The sequence below is a fragment of the Protomyctophum bolini genome (genome assembly GCF_963924005.1).
Source record: "Protomyctophum bolini genome assembly, chromosome: 1".
Classification (NCBI taxonomy): domain Eukaryota; kingdom Metazoa; phylum Chordata; class Actinopteri; order Myctophiformes; family Myctophidae; genus Protomyctophum; species Protomyctophum bolini.
The window spans coordinates 16,007,812-16,025,375 of NC_137862.1; the positions used below are offsets into that span (position 1 = coordinate 16,007,812).

Here is a 17,564-nt window from a genome sequence, read left to right on the forward strand (position 1 = left end):
CCCCCCACACACACACACACAAGGACAGTGAAAATGGAACCCAGAAGTGCCACTCTCTATGTTGCCATGTCTTTTTTACCAGTTGTTTACCAGTATCGGAAAAGCCTACTTTCCAGCCCATAGACCCCGTCCCCTCCACTAAGCTTCAGGAAGCTTCAGAGTCTGATAATCAGGCTATAACAACAATACTGCTTAAAATGCTGGTATCGGTATCGGCAAGTATGTCAGTATATGCCATTCCGATACCAAGTAATTTATTACATGATATGTACTTTACAGTCATCAATTATTTTATATTTTTAATGCTTCAGTTGATGTTGCACTACTCTTACTGTAGGCCTACTTACATCATTATTTTACTATAGGTTTGTTTTTCTGTAAAGTTGCTTATAAGTTGCGGGTTGTGTTTTTTTGGGCGTGTTTCTTTCTTCGTGTTTGGCTTCCTTCCTAATGTTGTTTAAACCAGTGATTCTCAAACGTTTGCATGGGCTACCCCTAAATTAATATGTATTTGTCCGCCCGCAGACCCCATCTGAAAATATGTTGTGCCAGGTACCTAGCCATACAAGTTTAGTGTTGTTAAAAATGTTAAAAATGTTTCACTTTTCTAAAATGTTCAGCTATTTTCAAATGCATATAGGTGTTCACGCAGCCTGCAGTGGCTTCTTTTGGGCTTGTTTTCATAGACCTGGTTGTAATCTGGCAACACTGGCCACTGTGTTTTCAGGGGCTCATATATAATTCATGTTGCTTCCAGAGGCCTCCCACAGCCACTACTGTAAATGCTGATGCCGGATTCTCTCCCAATGTCACACGAGGTCCTCACAACCTTTTATCTGATGCTGTTCGGATCCGGAATGTTCTGAATATTCACTTTGGTTTTGGAGTTCTGGTTCAGCTTTTTCTGAATGCATGGGAAAAACAGTGCTTTGTACAAGACTGAACCTATATAACCTATATTTCTGCTATGTTTCATGTGACACAAATCCGATTGTACGTCAAAATGTATAAACAGGTTTTAGAGGGTTGGTTAACACCCCAATCGCCCAGGACGAAGTACACCGTCCTTTCTATTAGTAACACCCAGGACGAAGTTTTATCCAAAAGACGAAGTTTATTGGTTGAAAACCGATCGCATCACTCCACAGCCTAGGAACGCCTGTTGCGCAATACTCGATGTTGCGTAACCTTGGGACGTCTATGCAAATGTTCCCCCCCTGTTTAGCCGACGATAACGAAAATCTTAAAGCGTTAATAACTCGTGATCTAAATCATCCCGTCCAATTCTAAGAAAAGATCATGTGTTAGACGGCCTCCCGCTGTCCAGTCGCTAGTCACGGTAGATTTAATCATACCTCCCGTTGTTGTCGATTGGCTCTAGAGTGTTTGGCTACATTTAGCTGCTACATCCACATCCGGGATAACATCCGGTCCGTCTGTAAAAGTGCTCCGCTTCTATAAATCGCTTGGGCGCTATGATTTAATGGATGAAATAACCCCCGGGCAATCGGAGTGTTAATCAGACTAATCGATTTATTTAAAGAAAATTGTCAATTCAGCAAATTCAAGATCATTAAGATTATTTTGACAAAGTAATTAATGGAATAATCACTAAGAAACTAATGAATAGTTGCAGACCTACAGACAGAGATAGTTTCTTTAGTAAGAACTGGCACAATACTGGTCCATTGACACAGATGGTCAAGCCAAGAACACTGCACACAGTAATGGCTGTCTTTATGCTGATAATGCTGTGTGCTATAGATTTTAAGATTGTTGTCTAGGGGGAGGGGGGGGGGGGGTCTCAAATGCCAGTGTCGTAGGAGCATTGAGGAGGAAAAATGGAAATGTCACTGGCTGACTAGTTGTCTTCCAGCCCTATTACTGAAATGGAAGATTCATTTAGGGGAACAGAAATGAAAGCACACAGATGATGACAATATTGATGCTGCATTTGCTTTGTGAACCACGTAAAAAAAGGTATTACATTGTGTCAAGGGGGCATGCTCATTTTAACTATGACTACATGAAATAGGCCTACTCCTCCACCTCCCAAAACACACATTCGTCGATTTGCAACGATGCTACAGATATTTATTTACATTCCATATGGGACAGGGCTGTAAACATTTCTTTACAGCTTTTTTCCCCCTGCTTTCCAAACTGTTGGCATGTAAAAATAATTGCGGCTTTTAAAATATCTCCACCACATACAGTATTTTAAGTGAGCCCCAGCAGGCTTTTGCCTAAAGAATTTTCATTTCATGGTCAGTTAAGCTTTCTACATCTGGAAGAAACGGGAACCATGACACAATTACATTCCTGACTGTTCTCACGACTTGCTGGCGGATTAGATTTGATGCTCAAACATTATTCCTCTTTAACACCATTTGCATGGCTCATGTCTCTGATTGTGCGGGGACTCTATTAAAAAGTGAAGGGAGAATGTGGGGTTTCTGCTCCCATGCCTCGTGGCATTGTCGCCGCCGCACGCTCCCCCCCCCCCCCCCTTATCACTCATCACACATTGTACCACGAGGAAGGCTTACGGTGGTCCTTCATTTTCTCCACGAATGGGATTGATCCCCAAAAGTCTAGAGACAATGCGCGCAGAAATCCCATTCATTTCCGCCTTTGTCTTTGCCCGGTGAAGGGAAACATAAGTTTGAGGTGGAAAATGTAACAGTGCAAATCCCTGCGTATTGCTGTATATTCTCTGCACAGTAATATTTATGGGGAGGCCCTTTAGAATAGTGGTTCGCAAACCTTGTAACCCGTGACCCAAAACAGAAATTAGATGTTTGCCTGGGACCCAAAACGGAAGTATTGTAAATGGCCGTGTCCTCTTTTCACTACTTAAATATTTCTTCTAATTTATGGAATTTCTTCCATTCCTTTTATTTCATCATGAAATGACTGACAAAAATCATTCATTAATGAAAAGCTTTTCTTTTTTGTGAATCTTTTTTGAAAATGTTTTCAGATTATGATAATTAAAAGCTAAATGCAGGAAACCAAAATATAAACCCATAATAATGTGTCCGCGACCCACAAATGAGTCCCGACCCAGTGTTTGAGAACCAACAGTGCATTAGAATGTTTGTGAGGTCATTTTGTTATCATGTCGTTAATGGAACGACATCCTTATGTACGTACATGTCCATAATCCGTGTTATTTTCTATGGCTGCGGGGGGAAAGGAATAAACCACACAATATACCATTTAGCAATTATTTCTTTCAGTCTGGCTACCTCAAGCTCCTGCTTCCCAAGCAGTTGCTTTGGGTTTTCATCTACGTACATAGCGCAACTGCTGGTGAATATTTGGCATCTGTGATAGCTCAGCTTAATCAGAAACCCAATCATAGAGCATACCTGGGTTATTTTCAGAGCCTTCCCCCTCCTTTCCATGTCACTGCTTTGCCAAGAGCTTCACCAAGTCGTCTCCCCTGATGTTCGGCGTATGTCTTGCAAATTGGCCACAGATGCCGAGGCTCTACAAAGAGAAATACATTTTCTCTCGACTGCAAGGGAGAAAAACGCCTGGCAAGCCCTGAATCCGAAGTCATTATTTATTTAATCTGCTCCCCTAACAAGCTCCTGACTCTCATTTTTGTCTCCCAGCATGTGTTCTGCTGATTTGTGATTGGGTCTCAATAGTGCCAAAGTAGTGGGCGCCGGAGCTGCCAGTATTGCTTTATTCACCATTTCTTCTCGATCGCTCTCTCCCTGCCACACCGAGTCTTTCGTTTTGTCTATTTCAGAAAAACACCTGGTGTCTTTCAACTGTGTGTGCGTGTGCGTGCGCGTGCACTTCTTGACAGGAGTAAGCATGTGCCTGAAATGGACTCCATGTCCACACTTATTGTTTTTAAAAGATGCAGTAGTGGATAAGCCAGTAGTGGTGGTGTACACAGTAAAAAGTCCATTTAACCACTATCACCTTGGAGTCCCTATTGGGTACATACAATAAAAGCAAAACCTACAAGCTCACGACGACGAGCTCAGCCACGTGGACGTGTGGACCGGGGCTATTTTCTAATAGCTGAAGTATAGCAGGGCTTAGAGGGTGATCTGAACGTCTACAAATATTGTGTCAAATTGGTTACATTTGTACACTTCAGAGTTAAATTAACAGCATGGGACTTGACTGTGCATAATATGCTAAAGCCATTACTGAGGACATCTGTGCCAAGTTATTTTATTATGTTTACCACTAAGAGGTTGTGCTGTGGTTTTGGTATTCCGTTGGTGGGAAAACCTTGTAAGTTCAACACGGTTAAAAACATTTTAAAACAGTGAAAATAGCTGATCTATGAGCTCGCAACGTGTCACACTGTGAGCTTATAGATCGGCCTAGAAGTAGGGCATTAATTTACAAAAAAACAAACGACCCGAAACCTTTAATCCTTGATGGAGATACAAGGTTTCTGCCCGTCGGCAACGCTTTGTTTCATATTTATGAGCCACTTTGCTGTTCTAGTGAGCAGTCAACAAACATACGACACGACAAGTCCATCGTACAAGGTCCACACGCTGCATCTCCTAGCAACTCCATCCTCATGAAACTGAAGCAAATAAGCTGATTTGTTATTATAATGTCATATACTGACCGTACATATACCAAGTCTTTGTATACATTAGGGCTTTAGAATCACTTACCAGTGAATCTACTAATAACCTACATTTTGACTGGTCACTCCCTGAATAAAATGGAAAATATGGCTACACTAAAAACTTAAATAAAAAACATATTTTTCTATCCCTTATCCCTTCCAAACCAGGTAGCAGTGACAGTTGTACATCAATTTCAGTGTTCTTTTTTACAGCCCCCACCCCCCATCTCTCTTTTTTTTCCCTCCTTCAGCAGCAGACAGCAATTGTGACATATTGGGTCAGTCAGAAATGAAAGATATTCATGCAGGCATGCAATACTTGTAATGAAGTCTCGACTTGACCTTCTGCGTGATTGATTCTGTAATTTAGTTTTCTCAGGCAGTGCTCGAAATGAAATGATGTCATGTTGAACAAGTTTTAAATACCCATAGTGCATCGGGAGGGGAAGGGGTATGGGTCACTGGCTGTTGCACGACTGTGGGGGGGGTGTACGACCGGGCGCCGGGCGGGGGGTCTGAGCAAGGGAGAGGAGGAAGTAAAGAGAATTTTGTTTTGAAGTGGGGGTTGGGGGAGATGTGTTTTCAGCGAGAGGGAGAAAGAGAGAGAGGTGTGTTTGACAGAGACAGGGAAAGCAGAGAAAAAACAATTTATCTTCATGCTATTATAGCCTTTGCCGGCATTCAGAATTCCATTTTTCTCATTTGGCTTAAGCACGGACTTCAGCAGGTTGCCGAAAACTGAGGTGGGGAGAGAGAGAGAGAGAGAGGGAGAAAAATAAAATGATGTACCCGTTTAGAAGGCGAGTAAAGGAATATGTGCAGAGGACTGATAAACTATCTTTAATAGGACTGACCTTTCACGCTGGCAAAAGTTACTGGCGGATTCATCCTTATAATTACCATATAGATGATTTTAGCCCTCTCCTGCAATGGAGCATTTCCAAGAGCTGTGCGCTGATTGAATGGAAATTGAACTTGTTAACATTCTTTTCAGCCTGTTACAGCTTGCACTGTTCATAAACTCAGCCACCGCACCCAAAAATTCTGATTTCCAGCATCTTAAAGAGAATCGCCACTAGTCTGTTTTCACTGACATCAACTGTTGAGATTTTTAACTGCACACTTAGGAATGAATTAATATTTGTGTGTGTGTGTGTGTGTGTGTGTGTGTGTGTGTGTGTGTGTGTGTGTGTGTGTGTGTGTGTGTGTGTGTGTGTGTGTGTGTGTGTGTGTGTGTGTGTGTGTGTGTGTGTGTGTGTGTGTGTGTGTGTGTGTGTGTGTGTGTGTGTGTGTGTGTGTTTTTATGCAGCAGAGTGTGTTCACTGTTTCGTGTGGAGGAGGCCAACAGTGATCTGCCAAACAAGCCATTTACTTTTTGACAACAAACTGCTGGCAGTATCTGATGCCGTTTGTGTACCAACTTCAACTTTGGCATTAAAACGGCACACACACTGGGCAAAGTTCCAATCTGAATTTCCATCGAGAAGCTTTATTGATTGGAGAGTAGATTGTGCAGGACACTAAGCTCAGTTATGTTTGACACACGCAAATTGCATTCATGTCCACCGGTCCACCCGTGTGCAGACATAAGAAACACAAATGTACACACACAGAGACACACACACACACAGCAAACCTAACAAAGGAGGACACATCTGGCCACTGTGCACTCAAGATAAGGACTTATTTGCAGATTTACGACAACTATCAAAATATCTATTTAGATGCTCGCTGTGACTGCAGACAATATCGCAATCAAAATGCAAATGAGACAGCAGAGGGACATAAAAAAAACATCCTTGTTGTGTGAATTCATATTCACAATCAAGGGGCGGTGTTCGTTAAGATGATTTCTTGTCTAGTCGTGTTATTGGCTGTCATTTGTTGATGTCTGATAACATTGTGTCCAAATCATACACTACAAATGAGCTTGAACTGTTATTTCACTGATATAGCCGTCGTCTCGGTTTGACATCATCAAATGGAAATCTGAAATGACTTGTTGTGATTATACAAGACCAAAACGATGGCTCTAATGTGTTGAGCATGCAGATGAACAGGATATGATGACGTCTAACTGTAGCCATCAGTGAGTATGAACGACGTCTAAAAGGCCATTTTAGTGTAAATCGCCATAATATTCCAAACGAATGGCAGAATTCTCTTATTGCTCCAAGTCAGAATTGCATCATTGGGACGGAACAGAAGTGCTATTATACAGATGGCCACGACTAATGAGCTCAGTGTGTGTGCTTCTTTGATGTTCTCCACGAGCGGAGCAAACCCAGAGCTGTCGCCTCAACAGCTTGCTAAGCAATGGACAGTTGTCGCTGTCGGGTGGAAACCTCATATATGTCCGAAGCGGTTACTTTTTGCGATTAAAAAAGAAATAATAATGCATTAATGTATTTCTTTATTAATGTCTTATTGTCCCCTCTGGGATTTTCTTCTTCACAGTCTGTTCAATAGACAATAGACAAACACATAACCATATAACACATAACAACATAACAACAAGACAATGTATGTCATGAAGTTTAATGCTGCAATGGCTGAAGGAGGTACAAAACATCTACTAAAATCAACGTTTTCCCATTCTTCGTCCATATGGCATGAGTTCCAAGTGACTGTAAACGTGTAAAGAATGATCAGGGTCACTTGCCATTGTGAGTGCTGATAATCTTCGAGGCAGATCTACAAGCTTAAAACGTGTTGCATCACTTTGCGTTTTGAGCTTGTAGGTCGGCTATTTTTGCCACTTTTGTGTGATGAAGTAGGGCAGGCTGTTAATTTACAAAACAAATTAAAAGAAAGTTGAAATCAGGATTTCTGCCTCACGGCTATGACATGACAGCGAGCTCTGGAACCTTTTAAACCATGGATATCCAGTTTGATATGCATTAAGCCCCAGAACCCAGATCATGTCTGGGAACACAATCTACACTGTATATTTCTCAGTGTAAATTTAACACGGGTCCCACCCTGTCCAAAGACCCCACATTGAGAACCAGTTATTTAGCCTATATTGCGGAATTTTACACACAGGCATCCGCCCCTCATACTATATTGCAGTCAAGATAAGCAGCCCATGCAGCAGCATAGCCTATGAGGGAAAACAAATGGATGGTACAGCCAATATGTTCCTGCCTGAAACAGTGTTACAATATTGTTTGATTTTTATTTATTTTTTTGTAGGACCGGGGCCGCTCATGAGGTTGTTTCAATAAAGCCAGGTGCGTGGGTTTTATGATGTGTTGATGTTAGGAGAGATTGAGTTTGCGCTGCTGCATACAGATGGATGCACCTACAGGGAGAACAAATCAACCTTTTTTTATTCTTTTTATTTTGCTTCCGTGTTCACTTCTCTTCTCTTCTCTTCACTCCGTTCCATGTCAGCTCTGCTGGCTTTCTGATCAGTCTTCCCTGCTCTCCGGGAGGCTGGCAGTCCTTGTAATTTCATCCTCGCTGCAATCAATGCAAAGCTCCCCCCCCACCTCCCCCTCCCCCTAAAGTATCTCAAGAACCAAATGTTTTACCAGGGAGAAAAAGAGAAACGTATGAGAGATTTTTGAAGAGGTTATTGTATTATATACTGTACCCTGGATGGTAAGAGAGGGAGAGTGTCTGTCCCAGACAGTTACATGTTATCCCCTCTGCTGCTTGATTTATGGAGTTGATTATATAGAAGCATTTTTTTCTCCACTCTTTGGCAGTCAAAGTATGATCTATGAAAGCTGCCAACAAACGGAATTTCATCTCTGAATTGTTCTTCTTCTTCTTTTGCCTATCACAGAAACGGGGAGAAAGTTACTATAACCTTAAAAAGTGGCATTTCACAAAAAATGCATAGGATAAATTTTTCTTAGTGTTGCATGCAGACAGTGCTACATGCTTACAGATTATGACTTGCAACAGTCTCTTTGTGGAGGCGTTCAGGGTTATGCGCTTCACCCCCCCCCCCCCCAAGGACCCTGGGGGTCCCCATACCCCACTTTGAGAACCAATGATGTACTTAACTGAGAGGAACTGGCTCCACTGACATCTACCACTGCACTGATGATGGCCTCCAGGGAGTGGCCAGTCACAAGGCCTTTCATACATTTCCATACAATGAATGCACTTTGGAAACCAATCAATCAAAGCCAACTATCGCTGGATTATGAAGCAAGCGTCTTGCATAGAATAGAGTGACATGCTCTCTTTTTGAACTTTTATTTTGTCTTGATTGACAATGCATGGAAAAAGGTGTGTGTGTGTGTGTGTGTGTGTGTGTGCCTCAGTCAAAAGGATACAAACACAATAAATCTAAAACCGTTTCCATTGCGGTCCTCTGACATGCCATGTAATAATACTTAACCACTTAAACCACTATACTTTGCTGTATGTCAGATAGCGGGGAAAAAATCTCCAAGCTCACAAGAGATGCAATGTGAGCTTGTAGGCCGTCTATTTTCACAGAATGGTCGCCTTGACTCGTCTGTACCACACCACCCAGAATAGAGAGAGACACGGGGGTTCATGTGGTTCCATGTGGATCACACACTCACACTGCACTGTGTTTCCCTGCAGAACATTGGTCATCTCCGCCAGTACCCGCCCAACCCGGCCATGGTGATGCGCTCCATCATCAACATGAACAACCCCAACGGGATGATATCGCGAAACCAGCTGACCACCATTAACCAATCGCAGCTCAACGCACAGTTGGGGCTGAACATGAGCGGGCCCAACATCGCCCACACATCGCCCTCGCCGCCCGCCAGCAAGTCGGCCACGCCCTCGCCCTCCAGCTCCATCAACGAGGAGGACCAGGACGAAGGCAACCGGGTAAGCAGGACGGAGCTTGAGATGATGTTGTACACGTACAGTTGAAGGGGCTTCAACTGTACGTGTACAGTTGAAGGGGCTTCAACTGTACGTGTACAGTTGAAGGGGGCTTAAATTTTTGGTTTTGGTTTTTGGTTTTTTTCAGCCCAAGGACACCTTAGCTGAGAGAGGGATGAATCGGGGATACAAAAAAAGTCTAATATGTAACACAATTCTATACAATATGTAGTGGGGGTCCACTATATATTGTATATTGTAATTTTCATAGATAGCTTCATAGGGTTGGTTGTATGTATGTATGTATGTATTTATTTACATTATCTTCTCTTTCTTCCGTATTCTTCAGGCATTTAACAACCCCATTTAAACCCCCAATACTATTATTATATTTTACATAGATTTCATTTCATGATATTTTACAAATGTGTTTCTAAATGAGATCACATGTTAATGTTAATGTGCAGGTGATTGGAGAAAAGAGATCACATGTTAATGTCAATGTGCAGGTGATTGGAGAAAAGAGATCACATGTTAATGTTAATGTGCAGGTGATTGGAGAAAAGCGACCGGCTCCGGTAGACCCCGTCAAGAAGCCCAAGACCCCCAAGAAGAAGAAGAAGAAGGACCCCAACGAGCCCTCCAAGCCGGTGTCGGCCTACGCTCTGTTCTTCAGAGACACCCAGGCCGCCATCAAGGGCCAGAACCCCAACGCCACCTTCGGAGAGGTGTCCAAGATCGTAGCCTCCATGTGGGACGGCCTGGGAGAGGAGCAGAAGCAGGTACAACGCCACAGGAACCTCTTATCTCCATACTTTTCTTTTTTTGATGCAAATGCCTTCTTCGCACCCCCCCGCTAGGGTACGGCAGGTGCCAACTACGTACATGTTCTTACCCCCCCGTATACTCCATATATGACAGCGGGGACCGTCAATTTACCTTTTAATGTTGATCCGGTTGCTATGCAACACCTTCGTCCCCACCAGCTATGGGTTCTTTACATCGAGCTCCATTTAGACTCCATTAAAGCAGGATTTTCAAAGCCCCGTATGATGGTATCTCTAAAGCTTCGAGCTCTGTCCATGGGGAGCCGTCGCGCATCCGATGTTCGGATTTCATTTGTGACTATGTCTCGCATCACTCCCAACATATAACCGTTTCTGGCGAAAGGTAAAAGGTGTGCGCTAATCCTCACAACAACAATCCCCTCCTCCCTGATAACCTGGCAATGAAAACGGAGGCTCTTATGCTACCACCTAGCGGGCAAAATAATAGATAATCAATAGTTCTCACACTTAAAAAAAAAATCTAAAATAGCAGATGTACAAGCTCGCAGCATGGCGCAAATTGTTGCATTGTGAGCATGTATGGCTGCTATTTTTTTTCTAACACGTTTCGAGCTTGTTGATCTGCTACTTCTGCTATTTTTGAACGATGTGAACAACACACTGTGAACTTGTAGATCCACTATTTCAGCAATTTGATGGTATAGAACTTCCCTCTCCTTGTATTGGGAAATTGAGTGCTCACAAAGGACTGTAAAGTACAGTGAATGAAAAACATAATTAATATGTTTTTATATAGTTTTTTACAAATTCCCCAGACACACCTGGACTTGTCTCATGCCACAAAGTGTGTGCCTCGGTACACCGCTAGCGGAAGGCTGGACTAGAACCTCATCTTTAAAGCGATGGTGCTAAATACAAAAATATGTTTCTGTTCCGTGTTAATCAGGTTTAACACCTTTTCTCAATCATGTTTTACTGCAGCTGTAGTGTGAGCCAAGGAAACAATATGTGTCTAATGAACAGACTCAGCCAGGAAGCAGTTGCATTTAGAATGACTAGAATACTTTGTTTGAAAGCTTTGCCTCAGGTAACTGGAGTAATGTTTGTTTAGGAAGATTGCTTTGCACACCTGTCAGCTGCTTTTCACACATTTTCTTCCCCCCCCCCCCCTCCCACCATTGCAGGTTTATAAAAGCAAAACAGAGGCTGCCAAAAAGGAGTATTTAAAAGCACTTGCTGCATACCGCGCTAGCCTGGTTTCCAAGGTGAGAATGATCTTTCCATTTTATCAAATGTGTGAAATTGATAAACATTCAAGTCAATTAAATTATTCATTTGTTTCCCCGTGCATCACATTTTGTGTTTCCTGAGACAGTCGTGGCTGTTTCAGCGTATTAGAAAAAAACATTAACCACTGCAATGTAGTCGTCATGACAGATGAGACACATTGCTTGGTCAGTGTGGTGTTGTGAGCTGTGCTCTCTGCATGCTGCTATCAAATGGTCATTGGGATGATAGGCATTCTTGTTCTCTCTCACACAGATAGTAGTATGGTTATACATTTAATATTACTTATCATGAATAAATTCATATCAATACATTTTTCAGGAAATGTAGACAACCGTATATTTTTAAAACAATGAAATACTGCCTCATCAAAGGTGGTATTGTGACTTTATATATTGTCAATGACTTGCATGAGAGAGGGAGAGTTAGCAGACAGTTTGAGGCTCCAATGGCGTTAAGAAGTTTTGTCCGAATCGCTTGTTAATCATTGGTTAAATATTTTTTTCACCAAAGCACAGACGTAAAGGGTGTTTAATAGCATTGATTCATGAAAAAAAATGGAGTTAGGTTGTTTCCTCCGAACAGCGACGATATTCTTTATTTAAGGACATCCATAATAATGTTGCATGGTCTTTCAAGTAACATTTCTTCGGTTGTCCATTGTTTTGTTTCGTTTTTTTCAAACAAAGACAATACGACAAATAACAAACTAAATAATTTGGGAGAGATAAAACGTGCATACATAAAAGCAAAAATAGAATATAATACACACAGCTCTGAACTCGGTAGAATCTGCACCTGGCTCGCTGATAACAAACTATCCTTACACCTGGGAAAAACTGAATCCATTCTCTTCGGATCAAATAGTAATCTCAAAAAGGCAGATGGCTTCTTGGTTAGAGTGGGTGACGATATTATCACACGGAAGGATAAAATTACCTACCTAGGTTCCATCCTGGAGGCCAATCTTTCCGGTGATAAGATGGCCACCAACGTAATCAAAAAAGTCAATCAAAGAACAAGATTCCTCTACAGGATCTCCTCACTGGTCGACAAAAACACCTTGAAGACCTTAACAGGAGCCCTCGTACAAGGTTTCTTTGACTATGCATCCACCTCCTGGTACCACAGCACCTCAAAGGCCCTTAAAACAAGGCTCCAGACCTCCCAAAACAAACTGGTCAGGCTCCTACTTGGCCTCACCCCCCGAACCCACCTCACCCCTGCCCACTTTGACAGGCTGGGATGGCTTAGGGTCGACGACAGAGTACAGCATCTTGCAATGGGTCTGGTCCACAAGATTCGATACACCACTAAGATACCCATGTACCTGTCTAAATACTTCCTTAATGTAAACGAAGTCCACACCCACAACACCAGAGGGAGTGCAACAAACCATGTACAACCCAGATTCGGCACAAACAAGGGACTAAATTCTTTTCGCTCCTATGCGACCAAAATGTGGAACGCCCTACCAACAGTCATTAAGACATGTGAATCCCTTGGCTCCTTCAAAACTGCTCTCAAAGGGCACCTACGGATGGCTGCAATTCGAAACTGGCCTCTGTAAAAGCTGAATTTTTATCTGGATTGTACTATGTTTTTGTATGGACGTGGTGTTGGGTGCCTGCACATATGCACACATGGCATCAACGCATGGTGTTGTGTGCAGGCGCCCTACACTCTGTCTTTCGTTTTCTTTTATCCCCCTGTTCCCCTCACTGTATATATATTTTATTCCCTTTTCGCTTCCTATATGATGAATTCCTGTTCTGTTCTTTAACTACATAGAAGTGTCTATTTGTTTGTCTCTAAATGTTTTGATGAATTGAACAATGTGGACCCTGTTGTAAACAAGTGTAAGGCTTAATTGGGTCGTCCACTCACAGTTAACAGTCTTTGTATTGAGTTTGTGCTTGAAATGTACTGTAATTCTGCAAACTGTTAATAAAGATTTCAATCAATCAATCAATCACAAAAAGACATGAGAGAGTGCATGAACTTGTGAGCATTAATTAAAATAGGGCACATGAGTACGATAGTAAATTTAGCTATTCAATCCTTGCCTCTACAAAATCTGGTCGAAAGCCATTACATATTTAACCAAATTAGACCAAAACTTAATAAACTTTTCCTTCTGCAGCCTGAGAGAGAAAGTGATCTGTTCAGAAATTATTGATATCATATACTATCTATTTATTATTTTATGGTGGGGGCATCGGAAAGTAACCAGTGCCATGTAAATACTTTTTTACAGGCAGATATTAAAACACCAAATGGGTATTCATCAGATCTCCCACTCAAGAAATGTCCCAAAAATAATGTAGTAAAACAACTAGTAAAAATCACTAGAAGTGAAAGCCGTATCTCCAAAATGTCACCTCCCCCTCAGAGAAGTGAGCCTTCTGTTTAGGCGTAATAAAGAAGACACTTCCACTCAAATTCCTTCCATACATGTGAGTTAGTACATTTCCATTGGAATTTATATATCTCAAGCCATTCGTTGTTTGATATAGTAAAGTTGAAATAACAACTTTTAATGGGCTCTTGCTACGAGTGTAGAGGACAACACATAGGCTAATCATTATACTCATTTATTAATCCGATAGCGTTGCCCAGTCATTCAGTCACGGGAAGGGTCACCGACAAAAACAAAACAGGTGAACTGCGGTTCACAAGAGGCACGTTGAACCGTGCATGGTAGAACCGTCCGGTTCCATTCTACACCCAGAACCACTGCATCCTTAAATACACTGGCTTCTTGTGGCATGTCATCCAGGCTGCAGCAGAGTCAGCTGAAGCCCAGACCATCCGCTCGGTGCAGCAGACCCTGGCGTCCACCAGTCTCTCCCCAGGCCTGGTGATGCCGTCGCCTCTCAACCAACACCCATCCATGTCCGCAGCCGCCGCCGCCGCCCAGGCCCAGGCCCTTCAGCAGGGAATGCCGCGAGCCATCGCCCCAAAACCTCTACAGATGCGGCTGGGGGGCAATCAGATCGTCACCTCCGTTTCTGTGGCCCACCAGAACATGCCCTCTGGGGTGCCGCCGCAGCTATTGGGCCAGATGGGCACCGGAGGGGCTATGGTGGCCGGTGCCCAATCCACGGCTGTGGCTCAAATGAGCCCGCCGCCCATGCAGCCGGGGGGGCAGCAGCATGCAATGCAGCTTCAACAGCAGCAACAGCAGCAGCAGCAGATGCAACATCATCTTCAGCACCATCAGCTGCAGCAGCAGCAGATGCACCACCAGCACATCCAGCAGCAGATGCAGCATCAGCATTTCCAACACCACCTCCAGCAGCAGCTGCAGCAACACCACATGCAGCAGCAGCAACAGCAGCAACAACAACAACAAGTTCAACAACATCAGCAGCAGCATCAACAACAACATCAAATGCAGCTGCAACACATGCAGATGCACCAGCTGCATCAGCAGCAAATTCAGCATATACAACAACAGCAGCAGCAGCAACAACAGCAGCAACAGCAGCATCAGTCCCAGTGCTCCCCTCCCCAGCACTCCCCCGGTACGCCCCACTCAGTGGGGGGCTCCTCATCCCTTGGCAGCCCCCAGCCCACTGCCCAGCAGCAACCCCACCCCTCCCAAATCCAGGCCCATGCCCAAGTCCTGTCACAGGTCAGCATCTACTGAGCCAAATGAAAAGCCCTATCTCAAAGAAGAGGCTTATAATAATAAAAGCATCATTCCACGTTGCTTTTCTACGTTGCACTTAAGAAGTGTGTAAGAATTTAGAATGTTATACAAAGAACTAGTCCATTGGTACAGACGGATATGCACACGTGTGTAAAGTGGAGCAAACTTGTTAGCTGGAGTTTTTTGTCTATGAAATAGGCCGGAGCTATAAGGGAAGTCTGCGGTGCACATGCCCAATGATTGTTTTCCTTTGTTTGTTGGGTCTCTCAATCCTCAATTTAAAACTGACTCTGGGCACATATTGTAGGTGAAAGGACAGGTGTGTCTTTCACTGTTTTATTTAACAATGAAGCTTTATTTATGAGGTCAAAGTTGTCAGTTCAGCCCAGCGGATGGACATTTTGAATGCATTTCAGCAAGAGCATTTTTGGCAGGTCTCTCGCCTGTCACAGAAAGCAACCCTGAATGGAATGACTCGCAGGCCCCGTACTGGAAGACAGTAAACTCAACACATCAACCTGTACTGGAAGAAAGTAAACTCAACACATCAACGTGTCTGCTTTTCCTCACACTGGCCAGTAATTGTCAGAACCTCAATCTTTCTCTTTTCCACCCATCATTCCTGGAGCATTAACTTTGGCCTAAAAAAACTGTTGATCACATCATCACACTGTTAAAGGCGGGGTGGTGTTTTACGTCTGTCTTTCTTTATAGGAATAAGACAAATAAAGACATAAAGGGGGCTTCTTGCGGTGTGGTTCTCTGAATCAAGGCCTGAACAGACTGAAGAGACATAAACTGCCATATTATGTCATCTATGTCACTGCGTCATCAAGTTGTAGCTGTATTCTGCTGTATATGTTCTGTAGAGTGTGTGGGTTGGGGGTCAGACTTCCTGTATCCAGTGATAAAACCCCTCCACGTTGTTTTGCTCAAGAGTAACTGGCACTCAAAAAAAAGAGAAAATCCTCCCTTTATGTATTTGCTTTTAACTTCAGATGTTTAACAATTAAATTATGTTTTTATTTTGTGTAACAAATGGGGATATTTTATGGTAAATACAAATTTCTTGGATCAAGGCAGATGCTTTCATGATTGATGTATTTTTACACTGCTCCTTGATACCGTATTCGTTTTAAAAAACTGAAAGAGAAGGAAAAAAAAGACAAAGAAAACGTGGATGCTGTCAATCTAAACGCAGCCAGTGTGTTGCACTGTTTAAAGCCAACTGAAAAAGGACACCGGAGGGATTTTTGCCAGCTGTAAAAAAAAAAGAAAAGGAAAAAAAAAACATGAAAAATTTAACGAAAAATGTACATTTTTCATATCACCTGTTGTAAAGTTTTCATAATGTGAGGCTTTAATTAAAATATTGGTTAACGACCTGTGGATTGCTATATCACATAGTGCATTTCTTGCTCTTTTCTACTTTTTTATGAGTTACAATAGCTGCAATTAATTTTGTTTGATTTTGCTTACAAACCAACTGCTTTTTGAAACCTGTCCATAGAATAAATGCATAACAATATGAATTACAGTTTGTTTTTCACCTCTTGATAGGATAATTTAATTTAAAGTTTACTTTTGAGTGTTTTTTCTTTTGCCCAGCCATGAACACAAAGTATAGAGGCATTCCATCACTAATGATAGTAGCCATAATTTTGTATGAAGTATTATATATTTCTTTGTGTCGCTTTGTTCAAAATTAAAATAACAATCACAAATATTTATTTGAAGGAATCGGTTCATTTCAAAGATTATATTTGCTATACTTTTTATGAAGTATTTCTTCATGTCTCCCTGTTAGCTATTGAAAATATAAAATCAAAATCAATAAATACATTGGGAAATATTGGAAGTACTCGGTTCCTTTATGAGTTATAAAACAAATATGCGTTTGTTTTCTATGGAGGAATTCTATGAAAGAGAGTAAATCTTTGCAGGGATATAATTACATCATGACCATTCATCTTGGCATTATTCAAGAGTATGTGCCATTTCTCAGTGATTTGAATGGAAGTCCATTGTTACCGTGTGTGAAATACAGTGTTCACAAATTGGACAAGGTCAGCATGTAACTGGTACTTCTCAATAACAGTCCCCTTCTCACACACCAGTGCTTCGGCTTCTGCCTCCTCCTTTCTTACTCCCTTCATTTCCAATACATCACCCGTGCGGGGGGGGGGGGGGGTTGCCTCCCCCCCCCCCCGAATAATATGGTAAGCGGGGGGAGGGAAGGCATGGCAAACAATAATTATCATATCTCCACAATAGGCTGTGAAGTCACTGGCCAAGGCTATTTCCCCCCCCTCCTTTTTTCTGCACGGCCGTTCAGGTATTTAAACCTGACAGAAATTTCGTTTCCCAATCAAGGCAGCGACCATCTGTGATAGTG

At 42.5% G+C, this 17,564-nt stretch overlaps 1 protein-coding gene across 1 annotated transcript in view; it reads left to right on the forward strand.

Annotated features, from left to right (window-relative positions):
- Positions 1-16,853, forward strand: part of tox3 (TOX high mobility group box family member 3) — a 70,181-nt gene extending 53,328 nt beyond the window's left edge. Inside the window, exons 4-7 of the mRNA XM_080772531.1 lie at positions 9,185-9,442; positions 9,991-10,221; positions 11,412-11,492; positions 14,294-16,853. Of these exons, the coding sequence (XP_080628657.1) occupies positions 9,185-9,442; positions 9,991-10,221; positions 11,412-11,492; positions 14,294-15,166 (1,443 nt within the window). The 3' untranslated portion in view covers positions 15,167-16,853. The remainder of the gene's footprint in view (positions 1-9,184; positions 9,443-9,990; positions 10,222-11,411; positions 11,493-14,293) is intronic.
- The last annotated feature ends 711 nt before the right edge of the window (positions 16,854-17,564 follow it).